Source organism: Haliaeetus albicilla, chromosome 18, assembly GCF_947461875.1.
Source record: "Haliaeetus albicilla chromosome 18, bHalAlb1.1, whole genome shotgun sequence".
In the NCBI taxonomy this organism is placed as follows: domain Eukaryota; kingdom Metazoa; phylum Chordata; class Aves; order Accipitriformes; family Accipitridae; genus Haliaeetus; species Haliaeetus albicilla.
The window spans coordinates 7592941-7618397 of NC_091500.1; the positions used below are offsets into that span (position 1 = coordinate 7592941).

The window sequence follows — 25457 nt, forward strand, 5'->3', positions numbered from 1 at the left end:
GCCAGCTTTGATGTTACATCAGGTTGCTCAGGAATTTGCCCAGGCAAGTTTTGAAAAATCTCCTCAGATAAATATTCCCCAAACTTCTTGGGCACCTGTTCCTGGGCTAAACCACTCTCCAGGTGAAGAATTTTTCCCTTGTATCTAATCAGATTTCCATTGCTGCAACTTGTGTTCATTGCTTTTGGTGTTTGCTTGTTTTTTTCCAGTGTGTTTCCAAGAACAGTCTTCTGTAGAGCCACCTATTAGGTAGTAGAAAACAGCGATAAGATCCCACCCTGAGCTTTCTCTTCTGGAGACTGAACAAACCCGGGTTCCTCAGCATTTCCCTACATGCTGTGTGCTCCAGCCCCTCCAGTTCACTGGACTTGCTCCAGTTTTTCCAACATATCTCTTTATCTGGGGAGCCCCAAACTGGACACTCCAGTACTCCAGTTAAGTGGAATGCCAAATAGAGTGAATAAACCCTCTCCTGGATGTGCTTACAATATTCTTACTAATAAAGCCCAGTATCCACTTAGCCACTATTGCCACAAGAGCACACCACTGACTCACGTTCAACTTCTTGTCCCCCGAGACCCATTGGTCCTTTTTCTGCAGAGCTGCTTTCTAGCCAGCTGGTCCCTAGCCTGTGCTGTTGCAGAGGGTTATTCAGGTGCAGAACTTTGCACTTGCCTTTGTTGAACTTTAGAAGGTTTCATGAGATGTCTCCAGCTCACTGAGGTTCCTCAAGGTCCCTACCTCCTGCTGTAACAACTGTCCTATCCGTTTGGTACCACCTACAAACTCCATCCCATTATCCAGGTCATTACTAAAGGTGTTAAGCAATATTGATTTCTGACTGCTTTTAAGTGGCTGCCAGTTTGACTTCAACATAGTGTTGTCGAGGTTTCTTGTAGCACTCCATTTCCTTGGCTCTTGTAGCAAACAAACAGCCACAATTTAGGCAAGTCTTTTCTGTTGCCACTGACCTCCAAACTCTAATGAGCACCAAAATCTGGTGAATGCAGGAGTGGCAGAGAGTCATCTGAGGTACCCATGTTACAAGACCCAGTGAAACTCTACTGACAACACCAGGCTCCCACATGGTAAATCCAAATACTCTTCTCATTTTCCCCATGGTAAGGCCTGAGATTCTCTTGGAGTCAGTCATATTGTTCCAGCCCTGAAAAACAGAAATGGACTCTATGGACAAAATTTGACAATGTATTCACTTCAAAGACTTCCCTTTGGTCACAACAGGGAATTTTCCCCGTTTTTCTCTCCACACAATTTCTAAGCACAAATGCCTTGTGCATTCCCATAAATGCCAGGGCAAGCCGCCAGCAGTACTTTGAGGGAGGACTACACTGATACTGAAATTAGCTTGGTCTCCTCTCTTTTTGGGGAGATCTTTTTTTGATCTGTCATTGTGTTCATCCTCCCCATAAGACACTGAACTGAAAAATGTAAAAGCAGTGATCAAAACCTCCAAATGGGACCATCTCCCTTATACACTTCAAAGGATTTGTGATAAGGAGGTCATTTAGCTGGATGCCAAAATGTCATATTCAAGCATCTTTATTCCCACACTAACTAGCACTGAAGATGTCAATAATATATCTGAGAGATGCCCGAGTGACAGATGAGGCTACAGCACACTCATAAATCACAGTCACCACCGTGTCATTCAGAGCTCTAGAAGTGACAACATGGTATTTTCTTTCATCCCCATGTCTCAGGAGTATAAAAACACTCAACATCACTCCTGTTGGCTGTTATGAAGTGCATGTAGGTAATTTAACTTCCAAATGTAAACAAGTCCTTAGGGAGCTGGATTGAAGCGAGATCTCCAAGTATATTAGTACCTCTTCAGGAGGTGATTCCACGCTAGAAGTCTTCACTTCCAGGTGCCCATTCCCAGAGCTCAGAGAGGCAAGAAAACAGAGGCTCCCTTATCCATAAATCATGCAGTTAGCCTCTCAAAAAGATGGAGGGAAGCCAAGCCCAGCAATGTGGTAGAGCAGAGTTGGGCTATGGTCCCCTTCAGCTGGCCAAATTCACATTTTCCAGGTCTTCAGAAGTGGGAGACTAGATGTGACACCCCTATTGCACCAGATGGCATGCTCATTTGGGCAACATCTCTGGTTTTTTTCGCTGCTTGTCTGCTTGCTAAATGCAAACTGCGGATGTTATATGAAATACTATCCTGACATCAGTGACAAACACGTGATCCCATGTGTCAGGGATATAGAAAGGACACTCACAAATGCCAACACCATATCGGTAAGTCTGAGGTAAGTACTACTAAGCAGAGCCAGGCCCCTGCAAAGAACCTTTTAAAGCCCACAAAGCTCAAATGCCCCAGCAGAGCAATAAAAACTGCTTTAAGACCTCAGAGATGATAAGAGAGCCCACTTACACAGGTTCGGCCAGAGTTACCCTCAGCTTTCATTAGTCTTGGATTGCTTCAGTACACTGCCGAAGAGCAAATACAAACCCTGGCTATGGTGAAACTTCCACATGTGAAAGTGATTAAAGATATCAGCTGTGCTTTTGGAATATAGTATTGTAAACTACAGTTTGGGTTTAGGGGAGCGTGGGATCAGTTCACTTTATCCTCTTTACTCCCGGCCCCACTTTCTAGCATTTGCACATCCCTCCAGTGTTGCTTCTGGTACAAGGTGAATTCCCTTTCACAGGATCACTCCACAAGTGCAGACTGCTGGCCACTTTCATTTCACAACTCTTAGCCTAAGCCCTCAGTAAGTAATTCATCGTACCAGTTGCATTTAGTATGATAATACTCCCTGATCTACTATCTTTACCAGCCCAACCTCTGACAGGTAAAAACCCAAATCAGATGGCAACAAAGCCACGCTGGAAGATTTTACCAGCTGCAGCTTGCAGCCAGCATTGGCTTTAAAATTGGAATCAGTCTCAGTGATGTAATGTCCATATCATCAAGCTCACCACAGTGAATGGGGTTTAGTCAGTTTAAGGCTGCTTCCCAGCATGACTATTTCTTTATTACCTCTTCCTGGTGAAAAAAAGAAATCGGAGCCAATGCCTGTTAATCACATCCGTTACTTTGGTTACTCACTGTTACTTGTTTTTCTCCAATAAGGGTGACACATCCAAGTCTGAAATCCAAGCCATACGTTGCTGCTTTTGATTGCAAAACCTATCTGGGTTTGAAAGAATGTTTCCAAACAGTTTAATTTTTGCATTACAGTAACTGTTAGATGCTCTGGTGGAGACTGGAGCCTCTTCCAAGGCAGCAGTCATCACAGATGGATCCATGAACAGATTTAGACACCTAGTTTTGAGATGGGTGACTAATCCCACAGTGAAGTTGGGCATATGTCAGATGCTCAAGAACATCCGTGCATCTGTTAACCCCATGATCAGACTCGCCTGCCACATCCATGTTGAGCCTGCAAAGGCAAGTTCCTGTACAGATGAGGCAGGCTGTCCAGACCAAGCAGGACCAGGTACACCTGAACTTGTGAATACGTTAGCATGCTGTAAGGCTGTCAGGTAGTGGTTTTCCATAGGCTGTCCGTGGATCTGGAAAGACAGCAGGGCATGGAGCACACCCCAATATCAACATATGTGCACTTAAAAAAAAAAGAAAAATAGAACCCGAGAAGAAAATTCCACCCACTCGTCAGAGGATGCACTATGAGTCCATGAATTTAGCAAAAAAAACTGGAGCACTCATTCTAATTTTTCAGCCAACAAAGTATAAGACCTTGAAGTATCAAAAGGACCAAATGATTGGCTGTAATTAAAGGCTTCAGAAAAAGAATCACTGCCTAAAATACCATTTCCAGCAGTGCATGTGAGGTAAGTGATGAGGAACAGGAACAGGACTGGTGGTACCTGATCAAGAGATTAATTCTATGGCACACTTTGGCTCAGTGTAAAGGCATCAGGAGCAGACCTACTTCTCAAATTAAAACAGTCAGCAGAACCCTAGCTTTTCTTGCTATCTTTTGAGGAGCAGGTGAAAGGAACAACCTAAGGTAAATATTCCCTTGAGGGAAGTAATTTACAAACAATTGACAGCTGTAGGAAGAAACTTCTCCCAAGCAGAGGACAAGATTTTTCTCCAAAACATGCAGCACAATTTCTTGCTAGAGAATGAAACAGGAAACGTTACTTGCTGAGAGCTATGAAGCAGGGAGGACAGAATGAAAGATGAAAGACGCAGGAATCAATTAACTAAGAGGAGAGAAATTTAGTTCCTGTAAAGAAAGCTGACAGATGCCTGAATCAGCGCTGTGGTTATCTACACATCTGCCAAAAGAGAAAGCAAACTTCGATGGAATGGCAAAAAGGATATAAGCAGGAAGAAAGTAACTCCAACCTTGCAGGTGAGGCAGCTGCCTAAATTCCTTCACATTTTACCTAGGAGTGACTCAGAACCGCCTCATTCTGCAAGAGAATCTCTGTCATAAACAGGAGGGAAGGAAGTTCTTGTGCTCTTGGACAGTTTTTCATTTATTTTAAAGATGCTCCATTAGCTGTGGTTGATACAAAGTTCAGCTCCTTCATAAAGTGACAGCTGCTGGAGGTGTCTAAGCCTCTGCTTCAGCTGCTACATTAGCCAAAATTAGCTATCCTAGCAGCCTGGGAAGGATGTCTTCATAGAGTATTGATGAGCCAGTCTGCATCACGTGCAGTATATCAAATCCCAGGCATTTTCAGCTTAGCCCACATGCATTAAGTTTCATAGTCTTTTTAAAAGCCAGTGCAGAAGACAGACAGTTAATAAAGATGGGCTTTGTCCACTTTCTCTCCACAGTAAGCACCCTGAGGAGGTAATTTCTTCATCAGCATAGCGCTTTCACAGGGTTTCAGATGGGAGCAACAGAAATACACTGGATTTCTCTTCCTTGCCATGGCACACAAGCCTCTATAGAGGACACAAGAAGTAAGTTGGGTTTAGAACCACAGGGACTGTGGAAGACAAAAGGGAGAAAACCAAACTACAGATACTCAGCCCTTAAGACCAACCAATGTGAAGACCAACCAACGAAAATAAAAGACCACCCTTAAACAAGAAAAGATGCAGAAGTAGATGTGTAAGGAGGACAGCTCAGGAGCAGAGACCCAAAACAATTAAAAGGCTGATGATTTGGAAGTCAGAACAGAACGGGCTTCAGAAAACCTGCACAGTCCATCTGTTCCAAGCACAAGATAACCCTCTTCAAGTAGGGAAATAAAAGAAATTAATTCATTAGAAGAGACTGTTAAAGCACTTCGGAGCTGTAAGCATGGGCTCAGGAGATTTTCTGCTTGACAAGCCACTGGGCTGTGGAAAAGGGTTTGCAGTCAGGACTGGTGGGGAAATATCACTGTGGCTTTGGCCCACACATTAGCTCTGGTTTCCCAGGTCCCTGCTCCCCGGCTGTGGTAAGAGCACTATCTGATGCTGTGCAGAACAGAGCCAGAGAGATGTTCCAACATCTCACGGGTCAATGCTGAGGCCAAGAAGAGTCTACCTCCCCCACAACAGCATCAGTCCCAGCATGCTGTTTCTTCTTCTGTGAGGTTTTATGTTTGAGGGACTTTCTATTTGATTTTTGCTTTGGCAGTGTTGGGTACTTTGGTATCATGTCGAGCTCGGTTTCTGATATAAATTATCATCACTATTACAAATAGCAGGGGGGAATTTCGCGTTGGTGCAGCTGGACATAGCATCTATGTCTTGCACAATGTCACTGAAAACAGCTGGTTAAAAAAGAAATCTACATCCAAACATTAGAAGGATGTGCAAAGAAGGCCAGCATTACATTAAAAACTACATTTTAATGAAAGAGAGTGAAAAATTACTCACCACGCACTTCATAAAACTTCGGAAACTTCAGCAGTAGGCCAGAAAAGAGAAAATTATCTTAAAAGAAACTTATCACATCTAGAGACTGCAACTGAAGGATCAATTGCAGGTTTAATTACAAATGCTATTGTTACATTTAGAAACACTCAGTTTATTAATGTGAACTCAAATCATCTTATCACCTCTGTATCTGGAACCAGAACTCATATAAAACATATGAGGCTCCAGTTTTGCAGAGACTGATTCCGAGTGTGTAAAGTTGAGTAAATTAGTAACATTTTGCAGGTTTGGGGGCTAAAGTGAGAATCTGAGGACAACTTCAAACTTGGCTCCAAGAAGTGTCAGAGAACAGAGCAGTTTTGGTCTGGCAATGACAGTAAAATTTGTATTTAATTTGCAGCAGAGAAGACTTGATTGTAGGCTGTAAGGCATTCGAGATAAAAAGCAAAGCAGCTAACAGCTTTAGCTACACTCACTAGAAGATAGGGATAGTGCATTCAGTGTATCTACTGCTTTGTGAAGTCCCTGAGTGCATGTGTCCTTCCTATTCATTACAGCCCAGCAAAAGAATTTTCCTGAACATGGGTATAGTTCAGCAAGTGCCTACAGCTAGGCTGAAGCAAGGTCTGAACTTTGGAAGCTGTGGGACTGGCCCACTTTTTTTAGGAGGCCACTCAGCTGACACAATCTGCAAGTCACTTCTTGCCCTTGGTTCCTAAAATAAAGCACGGCGTGCTTGCAACCTCACAGGTTTCACATTACCTTTGTTTCTCGGGCTCAGCATTCACCATTGTGGTAATTTTGCACTATTCTTGAGTGACATCCAAAGAGGAACTTTATCAGTTCTGAACAAGTTACACTGGTTTTCATTCACAGTAACTCCACGGAAATAAACTGAGATCCTATAGATTTAAATCTCTTAAATTCTGCCCTCTTAGTATTAGGATTATATTCTGGATTTGCTTTTAACAAATAGTGGGGCAATAGGCATCTTTTATAAGATCAGCTACTAAAGAAGTTGATACTACTGATACAAATACCCTCTTTACTTCCTCAAATATTGTACCAATATCATCACAGAGCCTATTAGTGTTATTTAAATTACTACTTTCAGAATTTTTATTTACAACCACTGCATGGGGTCATACTCCACTGTAAACAACTTTTTTAAAGCCAAGTTGAACCTTGGCTTTGAGACAGATCTTGCCCAGAAGCAAACTTGAATGGATTTTTTCAGTTTTTTAAAAAATAGCATTGTGTGCATATAAAAATGACTTCATATAAATCATTTTTTATGACTCTATGGAATCCAACAATAGTTTGAGTTTTCTAGAAACAGCTGTAAAGTGATCTTAATTACCTCCTGGTGTTTTGAGACAAAAAGTGAAACACGCAAAGTATCTAAAATTGAAAAACAACTTTCTGAAAGCAGGCTTTGTCCTACTAACGTAGTGTTCTAATTGGGAATTTCATTTCAATTTAAATTTAATAAGGTCTTATATGTGAATTAAACAGCAACTGATATTTATTTAGCCTTCAAACTTGGATATTTGTGGGGTTTATTACATACAAAGAGATTGGCCTCTAAAAACATGTTCTTAATCACAAGCTATACACATAATAAAGTAGTTTCTGCGCTGAACGTAAATGAAACATACATAGAGTCACACCTATGGGCAGGGGTGCTCTGGAAGCCTGGTGTGCACATTATAGAGGAAAGACGCGCTCTGACTCCCTCCCAGGTCTGCTGCGCATCCCACCAACCCAGCCTGACAGCTACTTTAAAGGCCGTCATCTCCCATATGGTGAAATCAGGACATAGCACGAGAGCGTTTCAGCCACAAGCACTCAGATCTCCTAAAGGACAGCCGTGCTACATGGCATTATCTGATCAGCACAGATTTCAGCGGATACCCCGTCTCCTCCTGCCACCCTGGTCCCCCACGGCTTCCCCCATCAGTGCCAGAGGTTACTACCCCTCACCGCTCCAGCTCCACACTTTGGAGGCCTTTTATTTTTAAGTATTTCATTTAAGACCAAGATTAGAGCACAGCCATAAACTTGTACTGATGGAAACGTAGGATGGAAAATGGTCACGGATAGTGAAGCAGAAGAGAGCCAGAAATGCACGGCTGGAAGGGCAGCAGTCTCTTAAAACCAGCTCTTGTGTTGGCAGGAACAGTAACATGTACCATGGAATTTTTTTACTGCATGTATTTCATACTTATTCACATGCTAGATCTGATCACAGATAAAAAAACTAGAAGGGTCCATTATTTATATGGTGTAATAAATATTTATATGAGGGACTGTGAAGGCTCTGGTTCGAGTCATACATACATCTGCATTTAGAGGAGGAAATCAAAACAAAGTGGGTTGGATCACCTTCTGCCACTGCATTAAAATGAAAAATGCCAGGGAATGAGCACCTAAAGCACAGGCTCCTTTGCTGAACTCATTTCTCTGCTCTTTCGTTATCAGATCCAATGAGTTAGAGAGTGCCACTGACCATCTGCGTTTCCTCAGGGCTTTGTAAACACATCCATTTTCCCCTTACAGAGGCACAGGAGAGAACTTGTACGTTAAGTGACAAGGACATTTTACTTCTCAGCAGACTACTCAGCTTAACCCACACACCACAACCCAAAGCTAGGCTTTGGAGCCAGAGTTCCCACAGTCTTGCACCGAGTTCAAAACCAAGACCAGATTCCTTCTACCCAGGCTGAGGAGTTAAATTGCTGTGGGCTGGTTGTATAGGTGATGGAGAGAGGCAGGATCCTTGAGAAGGAGACCTGGATCCTGGTGTTAGAGGTCAGCTGAACATGTCCACCTCACTCTCTGTGGTTCAGGGCAGTAGCTACCATAAAAAAGTATATGTGAACATGTCAGGTGCCCTGAATATGATCAAGGATATCGCTCCACTAAATGATGAAAAGGGTAATTGTTTTACATCCAAGTTCTTCCTCCTTAGTCTCCTAATTAGATCATTACCTTGCACTCAGATACAAGTAGGAAAAGGCCATTTTTTTAAATTGGCTTCTCTTGGTATAAGCAAGTCACTCAGAGATGCAGGCAGAGACAGCTGTAAACAGCACGATAAAGGGGCAAAGGGCTCACTGGGTTGAAGGATATTAATGGCTTGTTGCTTGCGAATAACCCTTTCCCCAGAGACCTCCCTGTGCTCTGTGTATTCTCTCTCCACACACTGGCAGCAAAGTGGAGACTTTAAGAGAGTTACAAATAAGGTCAAATTCCTTTAGGAGCTTTTCAAAGTTCCCAAGGCATTCAAGGAGGGGTCTAGCTATTTGCAGGGGTTTCCCATTACGGTCAGAGACACAAGTTTCAGCATGTTTCCAGTTAAAAGAGGATCCTGGCAGGTTTCCTCTTTAACATGACAGGGATAGGATGGAGTTCTTCACAATAACTTTCCCTTCACAGATGCTAAGCACATTCGTATAGACATCAGGCAGAGAGAAAGCATGCATCTGGCATGGCATGGTGTGTGAAGTCTGACCTAGGGATTTTACATCACCCAGGAGCAGCACAATGATGGCTGGATTATGTAGGTGTTAAAGGGCTGCAATGTCATGATACCTCAGATCCCTCCACCTGAGCACCTAATGTACCTCATGTCTCTGCGGAATCCAAGAAACTCACCATTAGTGGACTTTATCTCCTCAACACTCCTGCAGAGTACAAGGTCTTGTTTTTCAAGGCAGAAACAACACAAATTAAATTATTTGTTCCCTTACCTTATGGCAGAGTCAGAAATATATAGAGTGTTCCATTAGGCCACCGTCCTCCTCATCTTAGACCTCAGTTCTTTAAAAGCCTCATCTGTATGAGCTGTAGATTTCTAAATTCAACCCAAATGTGCATTTTGTTCACAGAAAAAAATGGAATAAAATTTTCTGAACTGTTTTTCATTAGGAGAGGAAGAAAAGATACCCATCCCCAGCTTTGGGGCAAGTACGAGTTCTTCACTCATCAAGTAACTCATGTTGCCTGGATAAAAATAATCACTGCAAACTTGTCCTGGACCTACTTCCCAGGAAAAAGCCTTTTGCCAATGCTCAGACTTGACACAAATCATCAGTCCTGTGAAATTCAAACAGAATAAATCTTCCATGTGCAGAACATAGCTGGGTTCTGCCTTACGGGAACTGGATGCTGCTGAGAAGTCTGAGTCATACGGTCATATTTGTAAGATCAGCTCGTTGCGAATGTCTGGGATCAAAGGCTGTCACAGAGCAGCCCTCCCCGTATTGCAGGGCTGTGGAAACATGCAGGGAAATGTTCTCTAGCTAGAGAAAGCTTTGATTTATAAGCCGTGATGTTTTCACCTGCTCCTGAAGGAACAGAGTTGCCTGCTGGGCTAGGCAGGCCCGTGGCAGGAGTACAGTTCCTGGAGCAGGTTGGGGGACTCTGCGAGCTGCTCCCACGATTGCTAGTGGCAGCTGGGAGCACAACCCCCTCGCTTCGGTGCTGTAAATGTAGGCAGGACTATTATTTCTTGCAGCATGCTGTGGGGAAGCATGGTGTGAATATGCTTTTCACTGATTTGGGTTGTAGATGGATCCTACACCGGTTTCTCCTGTGAGGCCAAGAGAGGAGTGATAACCACAGCCAACTCACCTTCCCTTTCCCGCATCACTAGAGGTCTGTCCTGTTCATTCCGCTGGCACAAACAGATGAAGGGAAGGCCACGATAAGCAGAGACTATCCATAGCATTGGCAGCATCACGCTGAGGGGATCAGCGAGCTGTTGCTGAACAGACTAGCAGACCTGGACAAACCCTCTCAAATATAGCTGGGATGTGAGGGATGGAGCATGGTGAGTTGAAAGACCACCTGCTCACTCACATTTTTTTAGTTAAGCTCACACACACACACCCCCTCCACTCAGGATTTCAGCCTGCAGGGGAACATCAGCATCAACAGCTATACATACTGTTTGTCTTTCAGCCTACACACACAGTGCCCAAATGCCTGGGAAAACCTGGGGAAGGCATTTCTCCTTGGTGAGTGCCTCACGTCTCATCCCCAGCCCTGCAGGGCACGCAGCCAGCCACTGTCCCAGAGACACTTCCCTTTACTGTTATGCAGGCAAGACATACCTTCCCCCTCAGCACCCCAGCAGCACCAGGCTGACTTTAACAGATACTTGAGACCCCAGCAACTCCAAATATGCACATATTTATTTCTGTCCAACAACTCAGTCATTTTTAACATCAGTTCATGGCTTAAAACCTTGCACTGGATTTCAGTGTAAAGCTACCTCAGCATTCCCACTACTAGCTTGGCATTACGTTGTCTTTACTGAGTCTGCTCTCATAACTGGTTTCATCTAAGAGCCGACACCGGAGGAAAGCCCTGCCTCATCCCAACAGCAGACTGCGTGCTACACTCTAGGATCTGATACTTTATTTCGTTGGGCAAATATCCCAATTTGTAGAGATCACAAGGCCAGTTTGAAAATAACAGGGCATACAAGCACTATAGAGGGTACGGCACATGCAGCCCTGTTGTCACACCTCACTGCCTGTTCTCTTTGCTACAGCTTTGCTCTCCTAGCTCCACGGCCTCCTGTCCCATTTTCTAGTGCCACATACCCTGCTCTCAGCCAGTACAAGTTTCAGAACTTTGCATCTGGGCAAAGAGTAAAACTTTACCTTCTCTGGATTCACATAGAGTTTTGCTTCACACTGACATTCAAGAGCAGGTCCCGATGCTAGTACCTTGTCACCAGTACGTGTCTGTTTCTACTCTCTCAGCAAGGACAAAGGAGTGGTGTGCTCAGGTGCACGCTAGAAACCCATCGAGTTTCGATGACTCGGCAAGTTATCACCCAGAAGACGAACCACCACAGCAACCAGCGTAAATACTCTTAGCCCATCCCAAACACCACATGAAAGAGGTCTAGGCTAACCTGTTACACTATCTGTTTTGGCTTCTGCACCCTGGCAGCTGGGGGACAGCAGGAGCACATCCAGGGACGTAGGATACCTCAGGAGACAGGAGGTAACTTGTTAAAGGACGGTGACTCTCCTGCCATGCATCTGAACCATGGGACTGGGCAGGAGACCCTGAACCACTCAGCTGTGGGGCAAGTGCTCAGATTTTCACAGCTACACCACTAAGGCACTCACCACATTGCACAAATAACCTGACTGGCCTGATTCCACCTCGTTTCCTACTGACACCCATCATCTGCGTATCATATTTCCAAGCAGTCGCTTCACATGCTTCCATTTGAACAGCATTTAACTCCTTAAGGGCACTGGATTAGCAGCTGCAAAGCCAAAGATCCCCAGACACAGCTGAACAGATACCAGCATAGGCAATAGCAGCAGCTCAAGCTTCCCCGTACAGGCCCTTCTGAAGCCTTCCCTCTTCTGGAGGCAATTCCTTTGGGAAACCAGTTAATTCCCTCTCACCTCTGCAGAGAAGGATGATGAGGAATGCTGACCACAGCATTTTGCACTGCAGGCAGTTGTTCTTTCTGCCACAGCCTAAAATATTCAAAGTCATTTCACACTGGCTCAAGAACAGACAGTTCTAGTGAATGTTTTTGAATTTATTGTTCTTTAACACATGAATGTAAGAGACTATGTGATAGCCTGAGAGTAAAGAAGGTACTGTAAGTCAACCGTAACATGATGCAATTTAACAACTTGCTTTTTGAATTTTCACCCTTTGCTTTAACTTCAGTAAAAGTTTAAATGCAATGTCAAGGCTTGACTTGGCCACAGTCCATGGTCCATAACATCCACCAGTAATATGCTCCTCCATATTATAGATAGACATTCAGTGTATAAACCACCAGGAGGACAGAAAATTGAACAAGAAATTCAAGGAGTACCTTCAAGCATATAAGCTGATGAATCTGCTAAGGGTCTGTGGCTTGGTAACTTGGTTAGGGCATCTAGCTGAACCTCAGTTTGGCACTCATGATGAAGCTTACCACTGGTTAACAAGGTACCACACATCAGGAGCACCACCGTGGCAGGTTGCATGTCCCAGTCCTGCTTTTCCTAATCAGGATCTGTGCCAGCTGTACCATGACAACAGTAAATGAAATCACCCTGCCCAGACCAGCGTTCTCTGTCAAGCCGTTCTGCTGCTTACCAATCATGGGCATCCCTAGGCTTTGGTATGGGCACTCCAGGCTGCCTCCTTGTGTCCTTCCAAAGATAGCAGAGTAAATGGCTATCACCATGCTCTTCTTACAGCTCAGCCTCAGCTTGTCATCTTCACAGGCTACTTTACTCTTGTATTCATCTGGAAGGAAACAAACACTTAATTACTCGGCTGATCCAGAGACGGGCACTCAGCATGAAGGGAGCCCTCTCACCTCCCCATGGTGTGAGCTTGTCAGAGGCAGCAGCAATTCTAGGCATATGCCCAGAGGTGCGCATCAGCTGCCAGCACAATCCCAGCCTTACGACTGCATTTGCTAGAGTAGCACTGATCATTCGCATTATGCATGCTCTCTCTGGCATTATCAGCTCATTTAATGAACATATTTTAACCTAGCACATGTCAGTTCCGGTAAATAGCCAATAATTTCATTTTGCAGACAAATAAGTGAGGCACGGCAGTTGAGTGATTTCCACATGGTGATACTAGAAGCCTGTGGCAGGGGAAGGTAAAAGCCCATCTTTAGGCACCTTTCTCATCCACAGATCAGCCCTTTATTCTACATCACAGCAGCTCAAATGCAAACATAATTATGCTCAATAGCTTTTTTTCACAGCAGCTCTCCCTTTGCAAATTCAATAGGAGCTATACTAAATTTTTTAATGTTGGAAGCTGCTCTTGCCTGTTGCAAATACAGATATGCAAAGCTGCTCCCCAAATCCTTCTTGAGATGGTCAGTCCAAGAATGCAAAATACACTCCTGCTTTTGTAAGGCTGGTGCATACAGAACAGTCACTAAGTTTACATCTGTCAAGGAGACTGGGCAATTATTTCATAAGAAATCACATGTCATTCCCTTCTCTTTACTGTTATTATTTGTATTATGGGAACCTCTAGAGGTCCCAACCTAGAACAGGCCCTCCCCATGTATGTCTGCCAACAGACCACAGAAGACAAACACTATTTGGAAGAGCTGGGTCTTTACAGCTAGACATCTACAAGTGTGAAAGAAAGAGACTAAGAAAACTGAAGTGGCATGTCTACAGTCACCCCAGCCAACCCAGGGCACACCCAGGAATACAACCTCAACCTCCCCAGCCTCTGTAGAGTGACCTTCCACTTGATTATGTTATTTACAGTTAGAAATGTAGCCACAACAGCATCCAAATTGCTTAATGGGAAGGGTCCCTGACCCACGGTAACCTCCCAAGCATGATCAGTCGTTTCTTCTGAAATGCTCCTCGTTGTACCAGCTCAAAATTGTGCCATAGAGCACACTCACAAACAAACAGTGTAGATGATAAACATCAGCCAGTGCCTGGGGCTGCCCCTGGCCCTGTATTACTTACTAGCATAGACATGACCTTCATCTCTCCCTGTCACTGGTTCTCTATGCCTAATATCACACACACACAAGAACTTATGCGAAGTCCATACGCATCAAACTACTCAGTAACTGAGAACACTACTAATAATTACTTCATAGTTTAATACTTAAGTCTTTACACCATGGCAGCTAGCACTTAATGTGACATTTTTGACTGTATTGTAACTATAGCTTCAAGAATCATTTTTCTTTATTCAAGATGGAGAGGAATTTTCCACCAAAGTTGAATTATAGAAGAATTTAGGTTGGAAGGCTCCTCAGGAGGTCATCTGGTTGAACCCATGCTCAGAGCAGGGCAAATTTCTACATTAGATTAGATTTTTTTCAGAAGAAACTCCATGGACAAAACACGTATTACACCAAAACAGGCACATGCTGATTTAAAAGAAATGTCTGAGAACAAACAACTCCTCATGCTCAACAAGGAAAATAGCCTATTACTCGGTGATCAGAGCACCCTCACAGCCCAGGTGACAATCTTAACCCTAGACACTATTCCAGTATGTAATCTTCCTTCTTGCTCTGCAGACTTTTTACAAAAATCTCTGAAAGATCCTAGATTTTATCCCACTACAGGGAAACTTTCAAACCTCTAAAGTATTTTTTGAATAGGAAAATACTTTCTCATCCATCCCTGTAGATGAAGACAGAATTAAGACCTAACTCATTCATGGGAGAATCTGTGTGAAGAACACGCATCCTTCTTCAGCAATACCTATAGGGATAAACCCATGACCAGCTGAGTGTGTAGAATAGTGACAGGAATCAGGAATACCAGCTGTTTTCAACATCAGAGTATGTAGGGAGAGAGGAACCTCATACAGCTGTGAAGAATCAATCATTTTTTTATCTATGTAGGTATTTCATCCACAATCACCATGAAGGCATCTGAATAATACACTGAACGTAAAAAGTGTTATCATCTTCACCTATAATTGTCTCCCATAGGATTTTTGTTTCTTCTGTGAGGGAAATGGGATCAAAGCTTTACCCTGGCTATAGAGTGTAAAGCCTAACAGAGTATAATAGAACTTTATTGACTTAACAGACTTCTTTTCCTTAGGAAAAAAAAACCAAACACATGGATTCAAGCTAAAAGTACAATGGCACAAAACTCTGTAATAGGACAAGCTATACATAGTTAATGTTAAACCAATATCATGGAATGGGAGAGTACTTGTGACTAGCTGACGTGGTTGAAATATGAAATAATTGATTAACTTTAGAAAAAGATCGGTTTTGAAGTCTCTAACGAGTGAGTGCCAGGGTCCTCTGCGAAGGTCTTATTTCTTACAAGGCACTAACCCAATTTCCTCTTCTGATTTCGTTATTACTAGCTACATCTCCCAATTAACAAGTATAACTGATTGCTTAACCACATGTCCTGTGGACCCATTTAAGGTCCTTAGAATATTTATTAAATTCTGTTGACCATTCAAAGTGAGAGCTTGTAATTTGGAAGCTTGACTGGGATTTAAACACAGCGAGTGTTGCATTTAGCCTGGAAGACACTGGGATGCACAGGCACTCACATCTTTTCTGAAAGTCAGTCCAACAGTCATGAGACAGTCAACAACAAAACTCTGCTCTCACATTTGAAGTTCTTACACTTGTAGCCGCTCTGGGAAGTCATGTTCAGGGCTTATGGGGGAAGCTGCCTGAGGGACGGCTTGAGATATTAGACCAGGGAGGTGAACCTGAGTGTACACTCCTTGGGAACCAGTGGAGCTTATGGGTGATGTGCTCCTGGCACACTGCAGTGCAGAGTAAGAGGGCTGTGCCACCTGAAACAGATGCCGCCTCATGGTCACTAAATTCTGCCCTAGGAAACACCTATTGGAGCTGCCAGTTCCCAAGGGTCTGGCTGCGTCCAAACTGGTTAGGGCTGCAGTGCCCTGGGCTGGCACAGATAGAAGACACTTCTTTCTTAAAAGGAAGAAAAAAAGAAGAAAAAAGAAGGATGAAATATGCAGTAGTACTTCAGACTCCCAAAAGGTTCCCTTAAGCTTGATCACTGGAGAACACATATTCTCAGTGTTTCTGGGCAACCTGATAGAAATCTGGATAAATAGATAGAAAGTGATGTTACAGGGGACACAAGTCCCTGGAAGTATTTTCTGTTTCATAGCATTGCCACCTTCATCTTAGCCAGGATGAACCAAAGCCAGCTGTCTTTCATCCAGACACTGATGGCTCCCAGGCATTGGATGATGGTAAGGACTGTGACTGATATTAAAAAAATAGAGCTAAGCATCATCCATATATTTACTGGTACTTCAACCCATAATAGCCTTATATAAATATTGAAAAGAACTGAGGCAGCGTGAAATAAGAGAGCTGGGACCGGGAACGAATCTGCATTTTTCTCTCTCACTCTCCCAAGAAGAACTGGCCTCCTACAGATCAGTCACAATCTGGTCCTAAGCCTGCTATAACTGTTACAGTCTGGATATAATTCAGTCCAAATGCAAACATTTGTATTAGTGGGTTTCACGTTTCACCCTGAAAAATTAAACATACTTAAATGGCCTAGGAAAGGTGGCAGTGATATTCAGCAAATGGCTTACTCAACTCTAATCCCCCATGCAGTCATTTGTAGGGCAACAGAGATTTACCATGATTAAGATATTTGCTAAGGATAATATCCCTTTTATTACTGCCTGTTTTCAGAGACACTGGCTTAAATATAACTCAGTAGAGAGAAACCAAGGAAGGAACAGCTGCAGGCTTTTCTAGACACGTTTTTAAAGGTCATTATATGACATGATTATAATATAGCCAGAACAATTAAGGGAAAACAATTATAAATGTTTCTAATGGAAAAATTGGCTCTCTCAAACAGTAAAGTGAACAAGAAGACCCTTTGTAATTGCAGGATGTGTACAAGAATATTAAAGTATTTACCTGTAGTAAATACATTTACCCAGTGTCTTAATAACATTTTGTCCTATGGTCCGTGACAATTTTCTGAATGATCTTGATTGGGAAGCTCAAAACTAAATGTCAGTTGGCTCAATCTCTGCAAGACCTTAGAGATAGAAGCTCCTAAAAAGATTTTGTGTCTAACAAAGTGATGGAATGCATTAATGCCAGACCTCTACCTTGCCTAAAACTACATTTTTCAACAGAACTTGTGGAAAAATTTATGAAATTTTGCTAATTAAAATATGCATGCTTCACGTAATCAGTGCATAATAGTTGAACCTATTTCCCAGATCAAAGAGCTGGAAATACATGTAAAGATAAATCTGTCTTCCTCACAAAATCCTAAAGGATTTAAATCTTAGAATCGGGGATCTGAGCAAAGAAAGATATTTTGTAGGAAACAGAAATGGGTTGGCCCACTTCCTTATCAGGTCAGGATTGTTTCCAATAGAAGACTATCTTACCTAGCTTATAACTGTTAAATTAATGAGACTGCACCCAAGATGCCACTTCAGAACTGAACTGCACTCCATGTTAGCCAGTAACTTCTCTTTAGCCCAATTTTTGCCTTGCTCACTGTCATCCTAGCTTTGTTAGCATTTCCACTGCATACCACCCAAAACAAAGGATATTTCTTGCCTTGAAATTCGTAACTTTTCCTTATATCCAGCCATTCCACCACACCTATTTTCCTTTAACTGATAAATGAATGTGTTTAACTATTGGGTGGTGGTTAGTGTTGGTCTGTGAAAAAGGGCATAGGGACAACTCCCTTTCTCACTCAGCCACTCTCTCCAGAAGAACTGTGTTAATGGCGGATACATCTCCAATGCTCCGTGTCACTCTTCCTACCTACATCTCCTACTGCATCTATCAGATACGGATTGGTTGCAATATTGAAGAGCTGAGATGCACACTGGGCCAGATGGCACAAGTGGAATATGCAACCTTTTTGTCACAAGTTAGAATTCAACAAACTTTTATGGACACTGGAAGTCATCACGTGGTGAGATTTTGCTCATTTCAGCACACGTCTAGGCAGAATACTTACATTGCGAAAGTCACCACATAGCAATTTTTTGTGTCAGCCTAAAGAGAAAAGTCAAAATAGGGGTTAACCATGGATATGTTAACTCTTTACTGTGGTTGTAGTCACTCCAGACCATAATTCACAGAGTCACAGAGGACAGGAGGCACCTCTGGAGACTGTCTAGGCCCCATGTTCATACCAGCGTCAACTAGACCAGCAGGTTGCTGAAGGCCATGTCCATTCGAGTTTTTAACACCTCCAAGGATTGAGGCTCCATGACTTGCTTGGGCAACCTGTTCCAGTGATCCTGTTAATCATGCGAGAGATGAGTATAGTGAGTACCTGTTACTATCTCTTCTGGGGGAACTAGGAAGATGAGTCTCCAAGACAGGAAACTTATTAAACACTAAGACAGACACCTCTAAGCAGCATCCTCGAACAACAGTGCCTGTGCAACAGGACTGCCCATGAACAGCTCATCTTGGAGGTACCCATCCAGTACCCTTCCTTGTAACCTGTGACCCTCATTTTTACATACTTTTATTTTCCCCCATAATCAGCTAATTCCCAGTACCTTCTGTAAGATATAGAGAATTTTTTTGAGTGCATGTAGATCTAAGTACATCTCAAAGCAGACAGAGCAAAGGTGCCTTGAACACCTTTCACTGACTCCTACAGTCTTCTGTGAAGAAGGTAATTGGACTAAAAGGATATTTTCCAGTTGGTGCTCCGCTTCAAACCTTTTCCCCACACTCCTATTTCTATGTTCATGTATTTACTTACTTTTCATTTCAAGCAAGCATTTCTTGTCTGAGTTTTGCATCCTCTTTTACACTTCGGAAGATATAAGCAGATTCTGGCCTCCAAGTCCCTGAATGCAAATAAGTCAACATAGATCAGAAATTCCCCACAGTGGCAAATGCCTACTCTTTAGACCAGTGCCCTTGCTATGGCTCCTTGCCTTTTGTTTTCTTCCAATTTCCTTTCACTTATGACACGCACCTCATATCCTGAGTTCCAGAGCTTCCTCCTCACCCACATGAACCTGCTACTAAAGAGAACTTTCTGTTCATCTCAGGATTTGAATAAATCCATATCAATCAAGTCAGCATTCCTTTAGGCAGGATTGGGTGGAGGAAGCCTTTCCAGGACAGCAAAGGTCTCCAGAGTCCTCAAGTACAGCTTATCCTCTGACTCTCCCAGAAGCACTTAAGCTGTGGGCTACCTGGTCATTCCCTCATTTCAACAGCCAGGATCTAAAAAGGATTGTCCCCTTTAATTCAGAGCATTAAAAAGTGAGAATGTCGCAAATTCATACATTTGCACAGAAATATCTTTCAACATTATTTCAGTTCCATTTTCCCTTGAGAAATTTTCTGTGAAGATGCTGTAATTTAACTTTTAAAAATTGAAGTTTGCTACCCTCGATGGCATGGAGCACACTGCTTACTTCTGCAGAAGCTAATCTGAAACTCTGAAAGATACAGCTCTGATGACAGTCCAGAGCTATATCAAAGAGGCAGTTTGCCAACTTCAGGAGTACCCTGAAAACTCAAGAGTGCCAACTTTTGGAGGACTGAAACAATTTCAACAAGTAAGAAGATTGTTCTTTGCAAATGACCTTGTCAGATTCCTTTAAAATTACGCTCCTGATGCACCCATACAATTTGCAATGTTTAAAAGGCGCCTTTCCCCACTGTCACTTTCATTAGTCTGAAGTAGTTGTCTTTTTATATTCTGCTGTGAAAAGGCTGGCAGTGCTGCAAATTAACTGCTACATTTCATTTCCAAAGTAGAGTTCAGATGCACCTAGCTGCACTTTCCTGTTGGGCAAACAGGTATATGGTTATCTAAGGAGGAAAAAGGGAACAATATTGAAATATCTATGTTAGACTGCGAGATGAGAGTTAAACAAAACACTTGGGAGCCCTGGATAAATTTAATCCTCGTCTTACTTCTTCCATTAATGAATTTGGGCTGATCTTCTGAAGCAGCTGTGACTTACTGGTGTTCTGCTGCCGGAGCCTCTGCCTCACCATTTACTAGTCCTCCTTCCAAGGACCTGAGAACCTGCTGGCTAAATTTCAGTGAAATTTGTCAGAAATGTTGAGAAGACAAATGTAGTTAAGTCCCTATACATTTTTTAAGAACTGGGAGCCAATTACAGAAGAAAGCCAAATCAGTGTCAAAGCTGGTTGTAATTGGTGCACTGTCCCACCGACCAACCAGCATGGATGTAATATCTGGCCGATTAGCATGGATATAAATATGGACTAGCTACACCATAGGAGGCAACATAGGAAGCATGGTGAAAACCTCTGTTACTGCAATAAAATGATGGGAGGGATGCACTAAGAAAAAAATTACTTGAATATGTAAGGAAAAAGACTTCATTAGTACCACTGCTCATGGCACTGTTTTTCTTCTCTTCCAGTGATGGTGTAAAGCTGGAGTAATGCTACTTAAAGTTATTATTAAAATAGCTGAAAAGGAGAATTTAGTCTTATATCATTAAAATGGTCTTCTTCAAATGTTAAAAGGATGGCAATGATAATTCTGACACAGGAACATTAAAAGGATACCTGATTGATACTTTTACATATAATCCATGGGGCTGCCTAGAGCATAAAATATGGGAAAATGAGGCCTACTAGATTAAAAGCTAGTTCACTACTGTCCTAAATAATTAAACACACAGTATTCTCTCAATGGCTTTGCCTGAGAAGAAGAAATGTAGCTGGAAGAAATACAGTTACAAAATCTCCCAAATTCATCACAGATGCTTTGGAAGTCACAGTTCCCAGAGACATGATTAGGTGACAACCTCCAGTGCCTTTTAAGTAGTCAGAAAAATAAGTGTGTAACCGAGAAGATCTTGATGCACCATTACTATGATGAAAAGCTGAAAATACCAGGAGATACCTGTTCTTAAAATGTATAATTAATTTGAAAACCAAATGTTGGAGTGATATTGAAAAAATACGGAAGAAATCCATAGTATTGGAAAGAGTTCATTACCATACCTCTACCCCAGAGAAGATTTACTCTTCACTGTTTTTTTTCCAAGAGACATTTATTTGAGGAGAGCAATTGATCTATATTTTCTGTCTTGAATACATCCATATACAGGACCTCCTGCAGAAGTACTGTATAAATTTACTTCCCTGTTCTGTGAGGCCTACACGCATGGTTTAAACTGTGGATTTAATATAACAGATCCAAACTTTCACAAAAGTAAACCTTTGCAGCATCTCAATTTGGTTTATAAGCATATTGTTTCTGGGACATGCTTTTCCTCTCACGGTTCTTCACCAGTATGCCAGAAAAACTCGAAATCTATCATTCAGAGCTCACAAACCTCTACCACAGTAGGACTGTGCTGAGATTTAGATTTATGGGTTTCAGTTTAAAAAACTTGGTTTCCTTGTGTTTATTCTGGCTAATTGTCCCAGGGATACCCCCTTGCTCTTCTGGGGAGAAGGCTCCCAGATCACTTTGTCTCTGGCAGCAGCCAAAGCCGTTCACGACACCTGAGGCACCATCCACAACGCAGCCTTCAGCAGCAGCACAGAAAGGTACCACCAGTGCCCACAATGCCTGAGGATGGGCTGGATCTCCTCAAGTAGGTGAGGGCAAAGGCTCCCAGTTCCTTCTGGCAATGCTATTGACTCACCTGTCCCTGCACAGAAAGACTGCGGTGTATCCTTTCCTTGTCCCTCAATAAAAATTCATGGCTTAAAATGTTCTTTTTACCCTTGTTTTTTTCCTAGGACCCCACAGAAAACTTAAATGCCAATGGACAAAGGGGATCTATAAAAGTCACAGTTCTATGATTTATACAATTTAGGCAGATTTGAGAATTTGTCTTTTTTAATAGTTCACATCTGGATACTGGAGACCTGATCCAGGAAAGGGAATCTTTCCACCTACATCAATAGGAAGCACCCTGGTCTTCCCTGGCTCCTTATTATGCCACTCAGGGCTGACTGATGAGGTTTGAAAGAAAACCAGGAGGTTTTGCTTTTTTTATTACTTTTTTTTAAACTTTCCCAGGTCAGCAGCAGTTTTCTTCTCCATGGGGGCAGGGGCTGACAATAATCTCTGCATTCGCTGACAATGAAATCACGCGTTCCTCTTAATCCTGCTCCTGACAGTCAAGTGATTAGTGTGCTACAGAGATAGGGCTATTTGACAGCACCTGAAAATCTCTGTGCATCAATGGCTTAAAACAATATTAATTGTTAGCATTAAAGTTTCTCTGACCCCGATTATAGGCTGATGGATCTGTCCTCTGTTATTTATAACGTTCCTTTATTTACACCTTTTCATCACCACAGCATTTGCTGCCTGTGGTTTTATTGCCCTTATAAATTTCCACTCCCTGAATCACCTTAACAGTTTTGAAATAATACAGATAAGCAAGAGCAAGCTGATGAATGCAGGAGGTAAAAGGTTTATTCTGTTGCCTCGGTGGCTGGGCCAGAAGGATGTGCCCATTAAACAGCCCTCACTCCACTGCGCTGCTTTGGAAAGCCTGGCCCACCAAAAAGCAATGTGGTGAACAATACAGTGAACTTCTCCTGCCACCAATAAACCTGTCTTACAAAGGAGATTAATGTTTTTCTGAAAGGGTTGATAACTACTGAATTACCAATCTATCCCAGCACTAAAATCAATCATCAGTGTTAAAGGGACCAGGAATACATTTAGGTCCCTCTTTGCTCTCATCTGAAATTTCTACAAAAACTCTGTTCTCTTCATAGCCCTCCACTCTTGCTCACAGCATTTTGCAAATTCTGCCTAGGGAGTGAAAGCCTTGAGGATGTGTGATGAGACCAGGCTTTTCATGCTACATTCACTGAATTTAACAGAAAAGGTGTAATCCTCAGCCCAGCAAATTCAATGGCAAAGCCCATACTAGATTCCACATTGAAGGAATTGATTGTAAGGAAATTAAAAGGTGAACAAGATGCATTCACTGCAAGCCTAAGCAGTCCTTCCAAAATGTCCTTTCCATAATTTTCAGCCAATCCAACTGAAATCTGGTGAGCAGATCTGTCCAACTCCCCAAGAGACATAAGACAGCTCCACATTCACCAGCAACTGGGAACCGCCAACACAGAGGATGACTCCGCAGTTCTTTGATAGCTGGGAAAGCTCTGCCACAAGTAATGGTATTCTGCTGGTTTTACAGGTTTTGAAGTACCACTGGCAAAAAAAATCACACATCCTTACCAAAAGGCAGACACTCCTGGGACACAGCATGGCAGCTCCATCACTAATCTGACAGAAAGTGCAAATTTTAAGATGCCATTTTTATCAGCAGATGATCTAATTGGAATTAATTCCTAATTGATTTTAAATTCAGTTGCTCTCTAATTAAAATTACCTAGGGCTGTTAAGAAAAATAAAGTTACCTGAGTAAGATTTTGGCAGGGACATCAGGACGGGCATTCCCATGTTTGAAAAAAAGTCTTTGACATTTCACAAGAATTAACTGGGCCTCTTAGATTAGAATTAAATCTATGGTGGAGAGAATGACTGCCTGCTCTCTTCAAAACATGCATCCAGGTTGATTCTCAGCACAAAAGTTTTCCCATAAATCAAAGCTACAGGTTCTGAACTAGAACAAAGTGACGTCCCCCACCCTCTTTCCCCCTTCTACTCACATACAAACTTTTGGCACTTCACCCTTTGCCAACAAATGCAAGTTTCCTTCCCAGATGCATTTCTCGGAGTCTTGATCTGCCTTTCACAAAAAAGTTTTTGTATTGTTACAGAGGGATTTGAGCTGCAATTGGAGCCCAGGTCACAATCCAGGCTTTCTGAAACTTCAAAGGTTTTAGGCTTACGTTTGTGAATAGAAGGGAGAGCAGCAAAGTTTGGATTTACACTTTGTTACATCGCTGCAATGATTAATACAGGGAGACTTCACACCTGCCAGCCTCCAATTATCACATCCAACTGTTCCACCCTGCATTTTAAAATTACATAAAAATAATAATAATTTTTAAAAAAATACCACTGTATGGATATTATCTCTCCCGGAATCCTTGAAGTCCTAAGCTAAATTAGCAACTGCCTGATAGGAAAGAGGGAAAATATCACTATAGCATTACAGGAGGCTGCAGCTCAGGGCATTCAGAGCTGAGAAGGGGACAGTGCATCCAGGACAGCATAGCAATGGCAGAGGAGGAGACAAGAGAAAGGCACTACATGGGGGACTCATGGATGAAGCCACACAATCAACGTAGGAGCCCTCTCCTTTCTCAACAGCCCTGCCAGTGAATGCCCACTCAGGCAACACATCTCATCCTAAGTAATCCCTTTGCAGAGACAGGCAAGCGCTTATGTCCCCATTTTGTTCAGGAGCATTGGCACTTTTGAAATAACAAAGCCAAAAAAATAACCAAACAACCAAAAAGTCGCCATGGGCGAACAGGCACTGGTATTGCTGGGGGGCAGAGCTGTGAAGTTATTTCTTCAGCATGATTTGGGCAGCCCCACAGATCCTGTTCCCAGCCAGGATTAGACTTTGCAGCCCCTCCGGAAAGTCTGGCACATAGAGCAAATATTTCCTAGCTTACAATAACACACGATCTTACACGGTTCTCCGTCTCTGAAGTAAGGGGGATGAACAAACACTGAATTGTTTGAATAACATTGGTGAATCCATATTTCAGTTAGAGGGAATTCATGTTAGACCAATTAAATAGTATGTCAATTCCCTCTAATTATATGTTCCTGCAGCTTACCCAGTAATTAGACTTAATAGGTCTAAATCAAATCAGCATGTTACCAGAGAAATAATTGGATTTGTGTGCAATTTTTTAACGTTCCTGAAAGGTACCCCAGAGATTGAAGTTCTCTGTGTGTTCAGGGCTTGATCCTAGGATTCAGTGTGCTTTGGGTGTCGATCTCAGGCTACACCGGCCCTGATCAATTAAATGTGCCAGTTCTCTGGTGCTGAGGCCAACTGGCAAGGGACAGCCCTCAGCCATTCTCATCAACTTTTTTAGCCTCTAAAACGGGGTGGCCATATCCAGACTTCCCACTGGAAACCATCCCCGGCCAGTACTAAATGCCAGTCTACATCTACGCTAGCAGAGAACAACTTCAGGTTTCACTGCTACAGCAACATGTCCCAACCT

General features: G+C 42.6%; 1 protein-coding gene across 2 annotated transcripts in view; it reads right to left on the minus strand.

Moving 5' to 3' along the window:
* Positions 1-25457, minus strand: part of EVA1A (eva-1 homolog A, regulator of programmed cell death) — a 213145-nt gene that overhangs the window by 112107 nt on the left and 75581 nt on the right. For both annotated transcript variants that reach the window (XM_069805659.1, XM_069805658.1), the window contains exon 4: positions 12953-13105. In XM_069805659.1, coding sequence (XP_069661760.1) covers positions 12953-13105 — 153 coding nt within the window. The remainder of the gene's footprint in view (positions 1-12952; positions 13106-25457) is intronic.